At 50.8% G+C, this 19,840-nt stretch overlaps 2 protein-coding genes across 3 annotated transcripts in view; both read left to right on the forward strand.

The window, feature by feature from the left end:
• Positions 1 to 15,274, forward strand: part of HAAO (3-hydroxyanthranilate 3,4-dioxygenase) — a 28,422-nt gene extending 13,148 nt beyond the window's left edge. Inside the window, exons 5-10 of one of the 2 annotated variants that reach the window (XM_032178788.2) lie at positions 9,255 to 9,344; positions 9,655 to 9,698; positions 9,983 to 10,128; positions 11,916 to 11,984; positions 12,167 to 12,249; positions 12,329 to 15,160. In XM_032178788.2, the coding sequence (XP_032034679.1) occupies positions 9,255 to 9,344; positions 9,655 to 9,698; positions 9,983 to 10,128; positions 11,916 to 11,984; positions 12,167 to 12,249; positions 12,329 to 12,407 (511 nt within the window). In that variant the 3' untranslated portion in view covers positions 12,408 to 15,160. Of the gene's footprint in view, positions 1 to 9,254; positions 9,345 to 9,654; positions 9,699 to 9,982; positions 10,129 to 11,915; positions 11,985 to 12,166; positions 12,250 to 12,328 lie in introns of both variants that reach the window. The other variant, XM_032178792.2, reaches the window with a different exon arrangement.
• A 57-nt stretch (positions 15,275 to 15,331) lies between these two features.
• On the forward strand, positions 15,332 to 17,201 carry OXER1 (oxoeicosanoid receptor 1). The gene has a single exon (XM_032178787.2). The coding sequence runs from the start codon at positions 15,353 to 15,355 to the stop codon at positions 16,622 to 16,624; it is 1,272 nt and encodes a 423-aa protein (XP_032034678.1). The 5' UTR covers positions 15,332 to 15,352; the 3' UTR covers positions 16,625 to 17,201.
• The last annotated feature ends 2,639 nt before the right edge of the window (positions 17,202 to 19,840 follow it).

Below are 19,840 nucleotides of genomic sequence, written 5' to 3' on the forward strand. Positions count from 1 at the left end.
TTAACAGATTAATTAGGTCAGAAAAAGACATAATTTATCAATTGATTTTGGAAAGTTTGTCAAATATCAAAGGTTTAAAACTCTTGATATCACAATATAGGCTCATTCATTTAACCAAAGTAATAACTCAAGGATTTCAAAAAAGGTGAAAACCTTCATTCTTTGAGAAGAGACATAATGTTCCAAACAATAAGCTCTAATAAAAATAGCATGAAGCTGGGTGCAGTGGCTCATGCCTGTAATCCCAGCACTTTGGGAGGCTGAGGCGGGGGGATCATGAGGTCAAGAGTTTGAGACCAGCCTGACCAACATGGTGAAACCCCGTCTCTATCAAAAATACAAAAATTAGCTGGGCGTGGTGGTGTGCACCTGTAATTCCAGCTACTCAGGAGGCTGAGGCAGGAGAACTGCTTGAACCTGGGAGGTGGATGTTGCAGTGAGCCAAGATCGCGCCACTGCACTCCAGCCTGGGCGACAGTGAGACTCTGTCTCAAAAAAAAACTAGCATGAACCCAATTAACTATAGTTTTCAAAATTATATCTTGACTATAAGATATAATTTCCATAAGCCTTTCATAACCTTTATTTAGGAGTCAGTTAATGCTTCAATAAAACCTTTTTAATCTGACACATGGGCCCATATGCTGGTCTTGCATCAGTGTACCTTTGACATTAATGACTAATTTATAGAGAAACTGAACTTATTTATTTATTTATTTGAGACGGAATTTTGCTCTTGTTGCCCAGGCTGGAGTGCAATGGCGTGATCTTGGCTCACTGCAACCTCCACCTCCTGGGTTCAAGTGATTCTCCTGCCTCAGCCTCCCAAGTAGCTGGGATTACAGACATGCGCTACCATGCCTGGCTAATTTTGTAGTTTTAGTAGAGACAAGGTTTCACTGTGTTGGTCAAGCTGGTCTCGAACTCCTGACCTCACATGATCCACCCGCCCCGGCCTCCCAAAGTGCTGGAATTACAGGCGTGAGCCACCACCACACCCAGCGAGAAAGTGAACTTATTTTATCTCTCAAAATTGGTCCTTGCAATCTCCCATGCCCACCTCTTATGTGATAGTCCCTGGGGCCTTGAGGAGTTGAATAGCTTTAATTTCTGTCCCTGTGTTTCAGGAATGCAGTTTATTTTGATTGGCATCTTCTACTGGGCCTGAAGATGGGGCTTTAGTTGCTGTCAGTGTTTAAACTTTAGCAGGACTTGGTCAGGCACAGTGACTCACGCCTGTAATCCCAGCACTTTGGGAGGGTGAGGTGGGCAAATCATGAGGTCAGGAGTTTGAGACCAGCCTGGCCAACATGGTGAAACCCCATCTCTACTAAAAATACAAAAAATTAGCTGGGTGTGGTGACAGGCACCTGTAATCCCAGCTACTTGGGAGGCTGAGGCAGAAGAATTGCTTGAACCCGGGAGGTGGAGGGTTGCAGTGAGCCAAGATCATGCCACTGTACTCTAGCCTGGGCGACAGTGCAAGACTCCGTGTCAAAAAAAAAAATTAGCAGGACCTGGTGTCCTTTTCAGACCCAGGAGTCAAAGCCCTGTAACTTAATGTCACAAGGACATTAAAAGCACATACAGAGAAATACACAGATGTAATAACCTTAACTTTTGAAAAAATTTAATCAGTTTTTTTCCTAAGCAACCCAAAACTTAATAATAATGTGACAACTTGATCATATAAAAGTTTTTGGGTTTTTTTAATAAATCCTCTTATTGTGACTTACACAGACCATTCATGCTACGCTTGGACTTTCTGGTTTGTCCTTCCTTCTTCAACAACCAGTCATTTTACTCTACAACTAAATTTACTGTACAAGAGTCTTTCTCATATGAAATTATTTCTCTTTAAGCTTTCTTACCAGAAAAAACCTCTTTGCTTTTATAACTTTCTTTACATCTCTTTTGTTTCCTGGTTGCTTTTACCTTGTTTTATACATGACCTTTAAATAAGCCTTAAATTAGACAGAATGGTTCACTTTTTTTTAAAAGGACACACTTTTTTTTTAGAAAGAATGTTTTCCTACAAATATATTTTTATTGGAAAGTACCCAAATAATGAAATATCTATTATTTAATTTAACTTTAGATTCTAAATTATGACAAGTTTGTCTACAAGTATTTATCCTATTGCATTTATGTAATTATTTTATTTTAATCATTTACTTAGATTATTTCTAAAAACTGTGATTGTCATTATTTAAAGTTATGGAACCACCATTGCAAAATTATAACTAAGACAGTGAAAATGATTTGACCTAACTGATTCCATCTTGCTTCTAACCTCCAAGCTCTCCTTGTTCATTTCTGGGTATAGGCCAAACTAACTTTGAGAGGAACTTAGTTTAGTTAATTCTAATTAGGGGCTCTAGCCCCTTTTTATATTTTCAGCAGTGAAACATTGTGTACACAGCACATACAAAGACGTCTTAGGCATGCTAATAGAAGTGCATCTCATAGATTCATAACAACTTTTTTTCCTATCTTAGACTTTCAGATTATTTTTTTCTTTTCTTTTTTTTTTTTTTTTTTGGTGATAGAGTCTTGCTCTGTCACCCGAGCTGGAGTGCAGTGGCACAATCTTGGCTCACCATGACTTCTGCCTCTCAGGTTCAAGCAATTCTCCTGCCTCAGCCTCCTGAGTAGCTGGGATTGCAGGTGCCCACAAACACACCCAGCTAATTTTTTGTATTTTTAGTAGAGACAGGATTTCACCATGTTGGCCAGGATGGTCTCAAACTCCTGATCTCAGGTGATCGACCCACCTCGGCCTCCCAAAGTGCTGGGATTACAGGTGTGAGCCACCATGCCCCGCCAGACTTTCAGATTCTTGATAACCTGTTTTACAACCACAGGCAGTTGTCAGCTAAATAGCCTTAAAGTTGCATATTGAAGGAAACAACTCACCAAATGCGGTGGCTCATGCCTGTAATCCCAACACTTTGGGAGGCTGAGGTAGGTGGATCACGAGGTCAGGAGTTCAATAGCAACCTGGCCAAGATAGTGAAACCCCATCTCTACTAAAAATACAAAAAAATTAGCCGGGCATGGTGGCAGGCGCCTGCAATCCCAGCTATTCAGGAGGCTGAGGCAGAGAATTGCTTGAACCCAAGAGGCAGAGGTTGCAGGTTGCAGTGAGCCAAGATCACGCCACTGCACTCCAGCCTGAGTGACAGAGTGAGACTCCATCTCAAAAAAAAAAAAAAAAAGGAAACAACTCAGGTGAAAAATCAAATAGCAAAATTTCCATCATAAGGTAGAGAGATAAGTCTGATGGTGCTAGAGGGAGATTAAAGATGGATGCTGGCTGGGCATGGTGGCTCATGCCTATAATCCCAGCACTTTGGGAGGCAGAGGCAGGTGGATCATCTGAGGTCTGGAGTTTGAGACCAGCCTGACCAACATGGAGAAACCCAATCTCTACTAAAAATGCAAAATTAGCCAGGCGTGGTGGCACATACCTGTAATCCCAGCTACTATGGAAGCTGAGCAAGAGAATCACTTGAACCCGGGAGGCAGAGGTTGCAGTGAGCCGAGATCATACCATTGCATTCCAGCCTGGGCAACAAGAGTGAAACTCTGTCTCAAAAAAAAAAAAAAAAGATGGATGCCAAGTCAAACATAAAATTACAGAAATCTGTCATAGGATTGTATAAGGAGACCAATTTTGTTTAGATAGGGACCACCTATCTTTTAACTGGATCTCTGAGCTCTGGGCAAAGCCCACACTGAATCCTGGGTCTCCAAAAAGGGAGAATTATTATGAGCTTAGACCACGTGATGCTTTTACAGTGCACTTTAAAAAAAGTTTTTTTTTAAACAAAGACATTTCTAAGTGTCTAAACCACACTCTTCCACACTTGATCTTAGCCAAAGGCCCAGAAGTGATAAAACCACACTCTTCCTTAAAAACTCAAGAGTAAGAGTAACCTCAGTTACAATAACTATTTTAGTAAAAAAACAAAAAAACAAAAAAAACAAAAAAAACAGATACCACAATATAAAAGTAAGCAGTTTAAGAGCTGAGACCAATTTATCTTTTTACATTCCTGGGGTTCCATAAGGAAAAAGAGATTTCTCCCCCAAAAGGAGTCTAGTGCCTTCTTCATTTTCTTTAAGAAACCTCAGGCTACTATAAACTATTTTAGGTCCCTCATGCAGCAGAGGGTGCAAGAGAAAGGAGAGACGGCAGAAGTAAATGAAGAAAACAGAATTCAGTCAACTGAGAAGAAAAAAACTTTTGCTCAAAAACAAAACAAGGTCCTAGGAGGAAAAACAAAAACAAAAACATGAAGGTTAAATACACACACACACACCTTGGATGTTAGCTTTTAATTAAGCTGACTTTTAACCATTGAGCTCCTTTAAAAAAATCTTTTTAAATCTCATTACCGCACTTCAGCTGGAAAAAAATGCTGCTGTTTCAGAAGTACAGCCATTGCTCTTTCGGTTTTGCCTGGCTAGCAAAAGGCGGCCTTGTTATGTGAATCAAGCCCCTTAGCAGTCAAAATAAAAAATCTTTCATCTTTTTTTTCTCCTTTTGCTGGCCTTTTTTCTCCCCCCGCCAGACCACCTTTTTTTTTTTTCCCATGACAGAGTCTTGCTGTATCACCCAGGCTGAAGTGCAGTGGTGCAATCTCGGCTCACTGCAACCTCTGCCTCCCGGGTTCAAGCAATTCTCCTGCCTCAGCCTCCTGAATAGCTGGGATTACAGGTGCGCGCCACTGCGCCCAGTTAATTTTTGTATTTTTAGTAGAGATGGGGTTTCACCATGTTGGTCAGGCTGGTCTGGAACTCCTGACTTCATGATCTGCCCACCTCAGCCTTCCAAAGTGCTGGGATTACAGGTGTGAGCCACTGTGGCCCGCCCTTTTTGTGTGTGTGTTGGTGGGGAGGGACAGGGAATTTAGCCACTCCAGAGGCCTTGTTTCCCATAATTTGGAACTTCTTTAGGATTTTATCAAGTCAGGTAGAGCTGATCAAACCCAATGGGAAAAAGACTGAAACAACAACCAAACAGAAACAAACAGCAACAACAACAACAAACGGTGAAGCAAAACAAACAATCACACAGCTTCTATGATCACTGAGTGCTCTAATGGGAAGGAGAAATTAAGAGCGGCTGATTGTTAACTTTAGCCAAAACAAACCCCCAATTCAGCTACTTACCTAGGGATGGGTCTCAGGCTCAAGACAGCTCTCTACCATCCTAGAAGCAGGAAAAAAAAAAAACCCTCCTTTTCCCTATTGGAAGCAAGCTCAAATTCCATAAAGGAGTTACCTGCCTTCCATTGTCACGGAAGCAGGAAAACTTGCCTTCCTTGTTGGAAACAAGTAAAACTCCAAAAAAAAAGGGAATTGTACAGCAAAATAAACTTTAGATCTCGACCAAATTTGGGGAGATCAGGGATTCTCTAGAGGGGGTGCTCCCAGACCTCAGCAAATTTTTCTATTGGTTTGAGCCATAAAGTTAGCTCACACTGGTACCAAGCACCCTTAGGAGATTTGTCTAAGGTCAGGGAGACCTCTACTCAGAATCCCTCTGTGATTATCAAAATGTCAACTCCAAAAATTTGAGATAGGTCTCAGTTAATTTAGCAAGTTTATTTTGCCAAGGTTGAGGATGCACGCTCGTGACACAGCCTCAGGAGGTCCTGTTGACAGATGCCCAAGAGAGTCAGAGCACAGCTTGGTTTTATACATTTTAGGGGGAGAAGAGACATCAGTTAACATATGTATGATGAACATTGGTTCGGTCTGGGAAGGCAGAACAACTCAAAGCAAAAGCAGGATGACTCAAAGCAGGGAGGGGGCTTCTAGGTCATAGGTAGAAAAGAGACAAATGGTTGCATACTTTTGAGTTTCCAATTAGTCTCTCCAGAGGAGGCAATCAGATATGCATTTATCTCAGTGAGCAGAGGGGCACTTTGAATTGAATGGGGGGCAGGTAGCCGGGCGCGGTGGCGCACGCTTGTAATCCCAGCACTTCGGGAGGCCGAGGCAGGTGGATTGCAAGGTCAGGAGATCGAGAGAGACCATCCTGGCTAACACGGTGAAACCCCGTCTCTACTAAAAATATGAAAAATTAGCCGGGCATGGTGGCGGGCGCCTGTATTCCCAGCTACTTGGGAGGCTGGGGCAGGAGAACGGCATGAACCCAGGAGACAGAGCTTGCAGTGAGCCAAGATCGCGCCAGTGCACTCCAGCCTGGGCAACAGAGTGAGACTCCATCTCAAAAAAAAAAAAAAAAAAAGAATAGGGCAGGTTTACCCTAAGCAGTTCTCAGCTTGACATTTCCCTTTAGTTTAGTGATTTCAGGGGCCCAAGATATTTTCCTTTCACAAGGTCTCCTGGGAGGGGTGGGATGTGGAAAGTGGGCCAGAGGGGTTCCAAAGTCACACCCACCTCCCCCAGTGCAGCCAGAACTGCTGCTTCCTCCCAGAATTTAGAGTCATGGCCAGTGCCTCCCTTGGCTTGTTTCTCTACCCCAGCTCATTCCACAACACACACTGACATCTGGATGGCACTTGCTATGTGCCAGATGCCTGGCTAAGGCCTTTGCATGTATTTATTCATTGAGTCTTCCCAACAATCCTATGGGGGAGGTGCTGTTATCATTACAAAGAAGTTAAAGTTGCTAAAGCATTACTTGCTAGATCTGGCATTATAGAGAAATATGGAGTGAGGGCCAGGACACTATAGAGGGGAGTGGGAGTCAACACCAAAGAGGGGAAGAACGTAGGCCCCGCTGTCAGCATTCTGATTCCATGGCTGGGGTTCTCATTTGGTTCTGATCAGTCACCCAATTCTCTTCCTCTGAAAGGAGGAAGCAACCTCTTGCTCAGGGAAATAGGTTTTCCAAAAGCTCAACAGTGTTTTGTTTGGTTGGGTTTGTTTTTTTGTTTTGTTTTGTTTTGATATGGGGGCTCACTCTATCACCCACACTGGAATGCAGTGGCATGATCATTGTTTGTTGTATTTTTTAACTAAAAAAAATTCAAGTTTCCCATCAGGTCACCAGGATCAGGATACTTTGGCCCACATCTTTTGTTATAATAGGCATTTTTAAAATACTTGTTGTTTTTCTGATTATCAAAGTCATACACATTCACTCTCAAAATCTAGAAAAGTACAGGAATGCAAAGTGAACAAAATTAGAATTACTTGTTACTAAAAGGATAAATTTGATGGTATGTGAATTATATCTCAAGAAAACAAAATAATAAAAAAGGGAAAACAAAAAAAATTGTCATGTCACCAGTGAAACCTAATGAAACCTAAACTTCCATCTTGTCTTATTTCTATGCATACCTATATCTTTTTTTACTTAAAAGAAACTCATGAGTATTTCTTCTTTTTATTTTGAGATGGAGTCTTGCTCTGTCACCCAGGCTGGAGTGCAGTGGTACGATCTCGGCTCACTGCAACCTCCACCTCCCGGGTTCAAGCAATTCTCCTGACTCAGCCTCCTGAGTAGCTGGGATTACAGACATGCACCACCATGTCTGGCTGTATTTTTAGTAGAGACGAGATTTCACCATGTTGGCCAGGCTGGTCTCTACCTGCCAACCTCAGGTGATCCACCCACCTCGGCCTCCCAAAGTGCTGGGATTACAGTTGTGAGCCACCACATTCGGCTGAGTATTTCTTACACTATTAGATCTTTTCAAAAAACACAATGGCTACATAATCATTTACTGCATAACAGTCTGTTGTAGAGACAGACACGTGGTCTTATCTTCTAGAAAAAATTTGTCACAAGGGACTTTAATTTAGGGAGTCTGATGGAGAGGATGGTGTCCTCAATATCATTTTACAGCAAATTCAATAACACATTTCATCTGGCTGCTTTTGACCTTTAATAAAAGCCAGGGACTCAACATTAAAATGCCACTCCAAAGGCAGTTCCTGGAGGGCACTGCCATCCAGTTATGAAGCTTTCCGGTGGCCAGCTCCATCCCAGGATAGGATTTAGGCTGCCAGGTGGGTGGATGCACTGTGTGTCTGTAAAGCATCTCCCATCAGCAGGACCACATCTCTTTTAAGAGCAGACAGAGCTGGCCTGGGCCCAGGAGCTGGGTTTGGGCATTAGACATTCAGTTAACAGGCGTTCCTGGCACCCACCATATGCAGCACACACAGGGGCCTGGGGCCCATCCCAGCCTCCCAGGTGCTCCTCAGGCCAGGGGAGGAGCTCACTGAGCCAGGCTGGGGGCTGGGGTGGGCTTTAGGGGTCTACTGAAGGCTATATGTACATGTACATGGGCCTTACCCCAGAAAAGAGGTCCAAAGCTTTGCTCCAACTCTCAGAGGCAATCATGACCCTGAAAGGAGAAGAACCCCTAAACTGGGGGACATCTTCTGCATGTTGGCTTTTTTTACTTATTTATTTACTTTTGAGACAGAGTCTTGTTCTGTCACCCAGGCTGGAATGCAGCGGTGCAATCTCGGCTCACTGCAACCTCCGCTTCCCAGTTCAAGCAATTCTCCCGCCTCGGCCTCCCAAGTAGTTGGGATTACAGGCCCTTGCCACCATGCCTGGCTATTTTTTTTCTATCTTTTGTTATGCCTCGCTATTTTTTGTATTATTATTTATTATTATTATTATTATTTTTAGTAGAGACAGGGTTTCACCATGTTGGCCAGGCTGGTCTTGAACTCCTGACCTCAAGTGATCTACCCATCTCAGCCTCCCAAAGCGCTGGGATTACAGGCGTGAGCCACTGCGCCCAGCCATGTTGGTTTCTTAAGTGTCCGTGCACTCTGGCCTAGAGCACTGCAGGCCAGCAGAGCGTTCAGCCACTGGCCCTGGTTTCAGGCTCAGCCTCAGCTTCCTCTTTGGGAAAAACAAAAGAACTACGATTAGATGCTAAGTTTCTAAGATTGTCTTGAGACTGGCCTGTTTCCGCCACTTACAAGCTGTGTAATCCTTGCCAAATTGCTCAGCTTCTGTGAGTCTCAGAGTTCTATCTGCTTTGTCTAGTTTTGGGAACTAGTTTGGGTCTAGTTTTGGGAACTGGGGAGAGCCGTGTGAATTCTGGGGATAGTAGCCCTCTCAGGGGGTGCACGTGTGCTTCTGAAGAGCAAGGTGTTAAGTGACCAGTGACCACTAGGGTGTGCTAACAGGGGTGGGGCAGACAGCAGGGCTCTGCAGGGACTTCCACAAGCAGAGCCAGGCCTGAGTGGGGCTGCCCTGAAGCCACCCAGATGGGGACAGCAGGGTTGCCTGTCCTCTGCTCTGGCAGGTACTATGTGGGTGACACCATGGACGTTCTGTTTGAGAAGTGGTTCTACTGCAAGGACCTCGGCACGCAGTTGGCCCCCATCATCCAGGAGTGAGCCCCCAGCCCAACCCCTGCCTCTTGCTTTCCTGGGGCTCTGCATCAGCACCTGATGGCCTGGGAGAAAGTCTCCCCTCCCAGGGTGGGGATCCTGGCCCAGAGAGCCCACTGCTGGGCCAGGGGGAGGGGGAAGCAGCAGCACGGGGCTGGGAGGGAAAGGATGGCAGACACACAGCTGTGTGAGGGCCACATGAGTGTGTGTGGGCTCCTGCACCTGACCGTGAGTGTGGTGTATGTGTGTGTGTCACTGGCCACTCCAATGGGAGTGCTCGCCACTCCTGCTCCTCCCTGTTCATCCCTGCAGGTTCTTCAGCTCTGAGCAGTACAGAACAGGAAAGCCCATCCCTGGTGAGGCTGCTGGAAACTGCCCTTCTCCTTCCCTCCCTCCCCTTCCAAAATGGGATGGGTTTTGGTCCAGGGGACCTGGGAGTCTCTTTTTGAATACTCTGCCCAGTCCTCAAGGTACTGGGAAGATGGCAGCCAATGGTACCCCCTACATGGCTGCTTGATCACTGAGCTGGATCCAGAGCCTGTTCTGGCAATTGAGACCTGGGGCCCCTGGGAACTGGGCCCACTGGGGCTGGGTGGGCTGGGTCCTGAGGATACCGACTATAGTCATGCTGTGGGTACAGACCAGCTGCTCAAGGAGCCACCATTCCCTCTGAGCACACGATCCATCATGGAGCCCATGTCCCTGGAGGCCTGGCTGGACAGCCACAGCAGGGAGCTGCAGGCAGGCACACCACTCAGCCTGTTTGGGGACACCTATGAGACCCAGGTAATGCAGTCCTGGGGCATCCGGGGCATCCTCCCAGCAGCCCGGGAAAATGGGAACCACTTTCTCTCTCACTGCCTCTCTCTCTCACACACACACTCACACACACACACACACACACACACACAAACACACACACACACACACACAGCCCAGAGGTTGTAGACATGAGCACAGGCCTTTGTGCTCCCTCCCTGACGCAGAGGGCGATGGCTTTGCTCTGAGCTAAGTCTGTGGAGGCTACATGGTCCCAAGCAATTTTAAGATCTGAATTGACTTGCAGAGTTGAAGGTTCCCCCACTCACTGGCAGCTTCCTGAGGGTCTGCAGTTTTCCCCTCGCTAGGAATTCCTGAGCCTTCAGCCAGTCACAGCCTTGGAAGCCAAAAGGCAGAGAGTTGTTTGGGAGTGAGGGTTGAGTGGAGCGAGGGACTCAAACAAGGCTGACTTTCTTTCATTCCACATTTATTAAATGCCTGTTATGTTTCAGGCTTTAGTGGGAGAGTAGGATAGAGTTACTACCTTAAAGAATGTATAGTTTGTTAAAGAGATGGACAAGTTAATCAACAATTGCCACGATCATGTGATAAAGTATCAGATAGAAAAGCTATAGGAAGCTATAGAAGGATAAAGGAGGAACCCAGGCTGAAAGGGAAGTCAAGGAAGGCTTCCTGGAGGAGGTGACGTGCACATTGCATTTTAAAGCTAGTGTAGGAGTTTGCAAAAGAAAGAAAGGGAGGTGGAGAGAGCATTCTAGGTGAGGGAGAAGCATGAGCATGAGCTGTTTCAGGCTTGAAACAGCCTGGCACTGGGAGCAGCTGAAGTTGGCCAGAGGCGGGGCTGGGGGGTGGGGGTACAAGTGTGACTGGTGGACTGTGGAGCAGCAGGCAGGGCCCAGGTCCTGGTAGGTCTGCTGGGCTAGGCAAGGTGGGAGGATTTGTCCTAAAGACAACAGCCTCCACCAAAGTATTGAAGCAGGGGAGTGACAGGTCAGAGTGGTGTTTCTGTACCATATGTGGGGATGAGGCTGGGAGGGCAAGAGTGGTGCAGGAAGACCTGTGTTCACCTGTGCTTTATGGCTTCCCACTGGGATGTCCCGTGGGCTTTGAATGAGTCAATCTGTGCAAGGATGCTCATGGCCACAGGCTTCCCATAGAGGCCTGGCCTGCTGCTGTTGGGTACCAGGGACGTCCTGAGCTTACACAGGGCTGCGAGAACATGCGCACATGTCACAGCAGTACCACTCAGCCCTGCACCCCACCTCTGCCATACCCTGCTCTTACCTGCTTCAGTTTACACTAATGAATATACACCCTCTCCGGGGCAGCAGGAGCATGGCCCTGCACAGTAGCTGTGTGCTTCCAGGCTGGTGCATGTCAGAGAGCCCTCAGCCTCACCCTCCTTGTCCTCTCCTCCTCCTGAAGCCAAACTCATAACCTCTCTCGGAGAAACGGAGGTGGCACCCTCTGGGAAGCTGATGTAAATGCGTCCCTCGTGTGCCCTGGTGAGCATGCCTTCGCATGAGCACACATCAGAGGGACCACGGGTGCACTGCACGTGACAGGCAGGCATGTGTGATCCCAAATACCTGTTGCAGTGGCGGGCACAGTGAGGCCTGCAGCCCAGGCAGCCCTCCTCTCCAAGTTCTGGTCTCTGCTCAGCACATGGTGATGGGGCTGTTTTATGGGCCCCAACCCTGCTCCAAGCAGGCCTGGTGTCTGGGGGCCAGGTTCAAGACCATCTCCCATGTGGGGCAAGAAGCACCAAAAGTTTCTGTTTCACCTCCCACCAGGTGGTCGCCTATGGGCAAGGCAGCAGCGAAGGCCTGAGACAGAATGTGGACGTATGGCTGTGGCAGCTGGCAAGTGGGGCCCAGGGACAGGGTTGCAGAACCCCCTGCCAGAGGGTATCAGCCCGCTCCTGGGCCCTGGGCTCCCAAACGGGGCCCACCATTGGGGCCTTGGGGCCCAGGCAGACTCAGACATTCACCCAGGTGATGAGGCCCAACGGTCTCCATTTGATTCTCCTGCTCCTCTTCTCCAGGAGGGCTCCTCGGTGGTGACAATGGGGGGACGGAGCCTGAGCCTGGCTCCTGATGACAGCCTCCTGGTGCTAGCTGGGACCTCGTGAGTACGCGGGGAGGGCTTTCCCTGGCATCCTCAGGGTCCAGCTGTGTGTGACCCCTGCTCATCTGTGTGTCCACAGGTATGCCTGGGAGCGACTGCAAGGCTCTGTGGCCCTGTCTGTGACCCAGGACCCTGCCTGCAAGAAGGCCCTGGGGTGACCCTCTTGCCATGGCCTGAAGCAGCCACAGGTGTGCCAAGCACCCTCGAGTGCCATCCCTGCCAAACAACTCTCCTAGCCCCCACTACCTCCCTGTGTACTGCCGCTGTGTCCCCTACAGACCTGGACATTGTTGTCACCCACCCTCCTGCCCTTCTCAGCCCAGATGCCACGCCCCTGGGCAGGCAGCAGCTCCCCATCTTCTCTGGCAGCCTCAGCCCACTGCCTTGCCAGTCTTGCCAGGTGGTCTACCCCCAGCCCACTCCTGCCCATTCCTCTGTCCCTGCAGACTCAGTGCAGCACTTCCACACCAAGAAGGCCCTCAATAAAGGCTTCCTGAGGAACACACACCTGGGGGTCTGCCACAGGCAGTCATCGCTGGCCTTCCCATGTGCCCCACAGGACCATGTGGCATGTCTGGGGCATCAGGGCACCAGGTGACCATGGACGTGTTGGAGGATCTGTTATTGGGCATCCCTGTTTGTGGATGGGCATTCGTCACTGTGTGTGTGACTTGATCCACACATGCTCCATGCCTGGTCCTGGGAGCACAGCTAATGTCATCTCTCCACTTCCTTCTCTGTTCTCATTTATTCTTTTTACTTTTTTTTTTTTTTGAAACACAATCTCACTCTGTCACCCAGGCTGGAGTGCAGTGGTGCGATCACAGCTCACTGCAGCCTTGACTCTCCTGGCTCAAGTGATTCTCCCACCTCAGCCTTCTGAGTAGCTGGGACTACAGGCATGCACCACCACACCCTGTTAATTTTTTTTTCTTTTTTGTAGAGATAGGGATTTCGCCATGTTGCCCAGTCTGTCTTTTTACATAACTTTAAAAGACTAGCATCTGTTGAGTTTTTTTCCAATAACAGAAGTCATCTGTGCTAACTATAGAAAACCCAGAAATACACAAAACCCCCCACCCAGAGCTAACCACTGTTAATACCTAAAGACTATGATCAGCCTGGAGAGGGGCATGAAGTTGTACCAGGAGCTCAGCAGTATTGGTGGGGGTGTCTGGCCTTGTGCCCCCTGCCCTCCCCTGTCATGCACAGGTGCCATGTTCAAAGACTCCAGAGGGCCCCCTGAGCCTGCTGTGGGTGTCTAGGGATGCTGGAGGCCTCAGAGGCACCAGTAGGCAGAGACAAGAATGTGGAACCTGCAGCGGGCACAGCTCAGTTTCCTGGGACTTCCGTGAGAAGTCAATGAGGGCATGCACATGAGAGTGACAGATCTGGACAGAAGAGGTCCCTGCGTGGACTCAAAGCTTCCTCTAGAAAAGAACACTTGAGCCCTGTCTCCCCCATCCCCAGCCCAGTGGCTCACTGCCTTCCTACACTCCACTGGGAGCAGAGAAAGACCTGCCTTTGCTGAAAAGGCTACTGGCCCTGAGAGACATCGGGACCTTCACCCTCCTCTTCACCCCTAAGTGCTTTCCTCTCCTGCAAGCAAAGAAAAAACACCATCAGGCTCCTCCAAACACAAATGGTCCAGGATGGGCACGGGCAGAGGCTCCGCGCGGCTTGTTCCTGGCCTGTAGCAATGCACTGCTCCATGCAGGACCTGAGAAGAGGACACAGAATGTTCCAGGGAGGACCCAGGTCAGAATACAGATAGCCATGAGGAGAAGAGTTTACTCTCGTACGCAGGGCAAGCCTAATCCAGAGAGAAAGTCATGAAAATTAGATCTGTTTTTGTGAACTCTCGCTCTGTCCCAAGGAATCCCCTAGAAGTTTTTACATAAATTATCTCATTTTATCCTCACAACTCTCCAAGAAGGTGGTAGTGCCTGATTTTACAGATCAGGCTCAGAGAGGTTTGGAAATAGGGCAGCTCTGTTTCCAACCCAGGCCTGTCTGCATATGAAGCTTAGGCTGGGCCTCACCACCATGCTTCTCCCAGGGATGTTTGCCCTCAGCCTTGACCAAATGGGAGCCCAGGGCAGCCAAGAGAGGCCATGGGCCACTGTGCCTGCGACACAGAGGCCAGGCCACACATGGCAGACTGCTGACCCCAGCCAGTTGGCAGTGATGGGGTCAGGCCCTGGAGCCTGGAACCACCGCCTCCCTTGGCCCTGCTGTCCCGGGTTATCAGGAGCCTGAAGCCCTCATCTCCACCCACAGGACCAGCCCATGGGCTCATGAGAATACCTCACCATGGGACAGCTGGACTTGTACCTTGTCTGGAGCTAGCCCCAGCCTCCCACTCCCTATTCTGCAGTGAATGCTAATGGGGGCGGGGAGTGGAGTGGACAAGGAGCCATGGGGAGACACAGACAGGGAAAAATCAGGATTGTTCTATTTGCGGGAGAAGCCCCCAGGTCCCCATGCCATGGCAGTAGAAACTTGGCAGGGGCATCCCCTGCCCATGGGGCGTATTCACCATGTACCCGGACTTGGGACCATCACAGACTTCGGAACCATCAGGAATCTGGGAGCAACTGAAAGCTGAACTACAGTGGGCTTTCAGACACACAGCAGGCTGGCGGAGCACAAATAGGACTGGTTCCCTCCAGGCCACCAGCAGGGCAGTGGAGGTCTTCACTGACTCCCTGCCTACCTCTCAGGACAATGTCCTGTTGGCTCCACAGTCCCTGAAGCCAGAGCTGGTGGGGGCAGGGAGGCAGCCACCAGCCTCTATATGTAGTGGAGAAGGGGGAGTCCAGGGAGGGCTGCATGATCCTGAGAGCCACAGGTCACAGGTCTGCAAATACTCTCCCCCACCTCACCCGGCTGGACTTTCCTCCCACTTCAGGGTTTCTGAGCCCTGCTTCCTCCTCTACCAGTGGCACAACCCCCAGGCTGGGCTCAGAGACCTCATGTGGTCGGATCACTCAGTACCCTGAGGCGGAGGGAAGGAGGGAGGGCTGCAGGGTTCCCCTTGGCCTGCAAACAGGAACACAGAGTGTTTCTCAGTGGCTGTGAGAATGCTGATGAAAACCCCAGGATGTTGTGTCACCGTGGTGGCCAGCTGATAGTGCCAATCATACCACTTTGCCCTGAGCATTCCTGCAGGGGTAGAAGACTCCAGAACCTTCTCTCAGGTCCATGGCCCAAGCAGCCCATGGAACTTCATAACCTGAGCTCTCCCTCTCCCTCTCTCTCCTCCTCTGTTCTCCCTCCCTCCTTCCCTCCCTCACCCACCTCCGCTCCCTCTGCCTTTACCACTGTGGGGGGATCCTCTGGAGGGCCCTGCCACCCCACCTCTTCCTCGTTGGTGTCTGCCTTCCTGGCACCGATCCTGGCCCTGGAGTTTGTCCTGGGCCTGGTGGGGAACAGCTTGGCCCTCTTCATCTTCTGCATCCACACGCGGCCCTGGACCTCCAACACGGTGTTCCTGGTCAGCCTGGTGGCCGCTGACTTCCTCCTGATCAGCAACCTGCCCCTCCGCGTGGACTACTACCTCCTCCATGAGACCTGGCGCTTTGGGGCTGCTGCCTGCAAAGTCAACCTCTTCATGCTGTCCACCAACCGCACGGCCAGCGTCGTCTTCCTCACAGCCATCGCGCTCAACCGCTACCTGAAGGTGGTGCAGCCCCACCACGTGCTGAGCCGTGCTTCTGTGGGGGCAGCTGCCCGGGTGGCCGGGGGACTCTGGGTGGGCATCCTGCTCCTCAACGGGCACCTGCTCCTGAGCACCTTCTCCGGCCCCTCCTGCCTCAGCTACAGGGTGGGCACGAAGCCCTCGGCCTCGCTCCGCTGGCACCAGGCACTGTACCTGCTGGAGTTCTTCCTGCCACTGGCGCTCATCCTCTTCGCCATCGTGAGCATTGGGCTCACCATCCGGAACCGTGGCCTGGGCGGGCAGGCAGGCCCGCAGAGGGCCATGCGCGTGCTGGCCATGGTGGTGGCCGTCTACACCATCTGCTTCCTGCCCAGCATCATCTTTGGCATGGCTTCCATGGTGGCCTTCTGGCTGTCCGCCTGCCGCTCCCTGGACCTCTGCACGCAGCTCTTCCATGGCTCCCTGGCCTTCACCTACCTCAACAGCGTCCTGGACCCCGTGCTCTACTGCTTCTCTAGCCCCAACTTCCTCCACCAGAGCCGGGCCTTGCTGGGCCTCACGCGGGGCTGGCAGGGCCCAGTGAGCGACGAGAGCTGCTACCAACCCTCCAGGCAGTGGCGCCACCGGGAGGCCTCTAGGAAGGTGGAGGCCATAGGGAAGCTGAAAGCGCAGGGCGACGTCTCTCTGGAAAAGGAAGGCTCCTCCCAGGGCTGAGGGCCAGCTGCAGGGCTGCAGTGCTGTGGGGGTAAGGGCTGCCGCGCTCTGGCCTGGAGGGATAAGGCCAGCACACGATGTCTCAACCAACTGGAGAAGGGATGGCGGCAGACCAGGGGCCAGGCCAAAGCACTGGCAGGACTCAGGTGGGTGGCAGGGAGAGAAACTCGCCTAGGCCTCTCCGTGTGTCCAGAATGGCATTCCTAGAATGCAGGGGAGAGCAGGATGCTGGGTGGAGAAGACAGGCAAGGCACCGTGGGCACGCCAGCTCAGACAGGGGCCTGCACAGCTGCAGGGGACAGAGGCCAATCACTGTCACAGCAGAGTCGCCTTAGAAATTGGACAGCTGCATGTTCTGTGCTCTCCAGTTTGTCCCTTCCAATATTAATAAATCTCCCTTTTAAATATATTTATTTGCAAGACCAAATACCTGTCTTTAATTCTAACCTGGGACTGTCAGTAGGCATCAAAGTGAGCGCCCCAAGGTGAAGGGAAACTTGGGAGAGAGTGGGGAAGCCATCCCGCAGCCCTGTCCCAGGGGGCACTGTCCTTCCCAGAACTTCTAGGAAGCCCTGGCATGTCCTGAAAGACAGAACTGCTTTCCTGGGTGAGGGCCTCAGGCAGGCCACCAGGGCTCCAGGCCCTCGGGTACAGAGTTTGATGCTGGGGACCTAACATCCCTCCCCAGTTCCCTTAATCCACTTAGTCCAGCCCTCTCATCTCATGGACAGGATGCACCCCAGCTACTAAAGTCGTCAGAATAGAAGTGAAAGCCCAGGAGTGTCACACACAGACCAGGAGGGTGGCGTCAAGGGTCCGTGCGGATGCTGGGGAGGGAGCCAGAGAAAAAGTATCAGGCAGAGGGAGGTGGGCCTGGGAAGGATGGGCAGGTGAGTACCAGACCCCGCCTCCACCGTGTATCTCCAGCCCACTTCCCTGTTCTGAAAATCTACCTGCTGCACTCAGAAACCAACCAAGGTACTGGGGTGCCACCTGGGCCCCCTCCGGGATTGCTCTTCTGTCTCTCGGCTCCCCATGGGCCCCTCTTGCCCCCTCAACTCCTACTGCTCCCTTTTACTCCCTGGAGCCACGCCTAAGGGGTCCCTGCTTCTCCACGCCCTCTGTCACCACAGGGAAGGGAGTCCAAGCCTGGGCAGGGCCACCTCAGCCTGAGTCAGGTCTTTTAGGAAAGGCCCACACTCTCCTGGAGGGTGGGGACTGAGCAGCTCCTTCAGGCGCATCCCCACCTGGGGCGCCAACACTTGCTGCCAGCTCAACACCAGGCATCTTTCCTCTGGTACCATCTCTGTCCCTGAATGTGCCCACCTGGGCTCAGGGCAGCTCCACGGGCCATCTCCTCAATCTCCTCTTCCCTGGACCCTTCTCCTACCAACTCCTCCCTCAAGTCCTCCCACCTCTCCCAGCACCTGCGCTCACTCCTTCATGACCTGACGGAAGGGAAATGGGCAGATACTCCCATGGTTCACAGGCATGTCTGCAGTCCTGTCTTTTCCCATCAAGGGAGGGAGCAGAGGCTGCCCTTGAGGAGTTCCTGGGTAGATGCTGGTCGCAGGGTTCAGGCCCGCACTCCTAACCTGCCCCGGATTCTCCTTGCCCCCTATCTTGACCCTGAGGACTGCTCCCTTGCTGACAGGCTGGGTCACACCACCCTTCCCCACCTTTCCATCATTAGCAAGGCCTTCTCTAAAGGGGGCTGGGTGCTCCCTCACGAAGCAGGCTTCATGCTGCCCCCACATGGAGGTAGGACTGACTCCCTGGTCCAAACCATGGCCCCAGCCCACTGTGCCCTTCTCTGGACTTAGTTCTCTATCTGTGAATAGGAATAGTGATCCTGGCCCTTGCCCAGCTCCAGGGGCTGGAGATGGGAGTAACTATATGCCCAGAGCACTTGGTGAGGAAGGCAGTTATTAGGTGGAGCAGGGAGGAGAGAAGGAAGAGTGGGAAGAGAAAGAAAATAGTGTTTAAGTGCAGGGTTTCCTAGAGATGGAGTAGTACCCATGGTGGTATAATGGGAGCTGGGGGCAGGCGGAGACCCCATTTCCTACATTTGAGTTCTAAACGGCATTTTGGTCCCGGGGACAGGCTGCACTATCCAGTGTGAATTTTGGGCAGCATCTTCCACCCTTTTTTCTCTTCTTTCTCCTAACATAACCTGCTGCCACCCTGAGAGAGGATCAGATGGCATGCATTACCTTCCTCCAGGGACTCCTGAGCAGGGGGCAAGCAGGTAGGGCTGGGTGACAGGCCAGCAGTCACTAACTTGCCAGTGTTTACTGGGCACCTGCCGTGGGCCAGACACTGAGCTACAAAGGCAGACAACTGTACTCTCACCTTGAGCCCCCCAGGCTAAGCTGGGGAGAGACAGACCTGCAAATGGAGCCAGTGCAATGCAAACCAGTGCAGGCCAGGGTCTTTTAGGTGGTGATGCACCCTGAGAGCAGAGGCTCGAAGAGCTGACTCTGCCTGGGCTGTCAGGTAAGTGATGCACATATGTTGGATCTCAGAGGATGAGGAAGGAGAGAAGAGAATGGCATCCCTGGCACTGGAAGAGCATGGCCAGGGCATGCAGCTGTGAGAAGACTCAGCGTGCAGGGGTGTGGGGAGGAGATCACTGAGGCAAGAGAGGAGGCGGCCTACTACAGAGCTAGGGGACAGGCGGGAAAGGCAGGAAGGACCAGATCCAGAAGGGCCCTAGTGCCAAGCCCGGGAGTCTTGGTTGATCCTGCAGACAGTATGGCAGGAGAGGGGTGTGTGCACGAGGTTGTTAAGTAGAAGATGATGATTGGTTTGCATTTTCATCAGTTACTCTGGCAAGAGCATGAGGGTAGGGACGTGGGAGATGACCTATGTAGGAAATGTCTGTATTCCCAGCAAAGGCCTGAAGAAAGGCAGCAGCAGAGACCACAGAGGGTCCAGATGGGGAGGCTGTGTGGGTGACACACTGAGGATGCAGGTGGTGGAGCAGGTTTGGAGGTAAAACAAGTTATAGGGGCTTGGAAGATACCCAGGCAAACATGTACGGTAGCACACTTCGGACTGGAGATAGAAGCAAGGGTCTTCCACTCACCAGGGCTATGGGAAAGAATGTGGTCATCTGGTGAGAATGAAGAGAATCAAGAACCATCCTTTAAAAAAATCCCTGCAAGTAAGGGACACATGTAGGAAAACCCAGTGAAATGCTCAGAAAAAAAAAAA

This window comes from Hylobates moloch, unplaced genomic scaffold (genome assembly GCF_009828535.3).
Source record: "Hylobates moloch isolate HMO894 unplaced genomic scaffold, HMol_V3 SCAFFOLD_15, whole genome shotgun sequence".
Classification (NCBI taxonomy): domain Eukaryota; kingdom Metazoa; phylum Chordata; class Mammalia; order Primates; family Hylobatidae; genus Hylobates; species Hylobates moloch.

Coding starts and splice junctions, on each gene's coding strand:
- OXER1 (XM_032178787.2), top strand. CDS start 15,353: ATGTTGTGTCACCGTGGTGGCCAGCTGATAGTGCCAATCATACCACTT.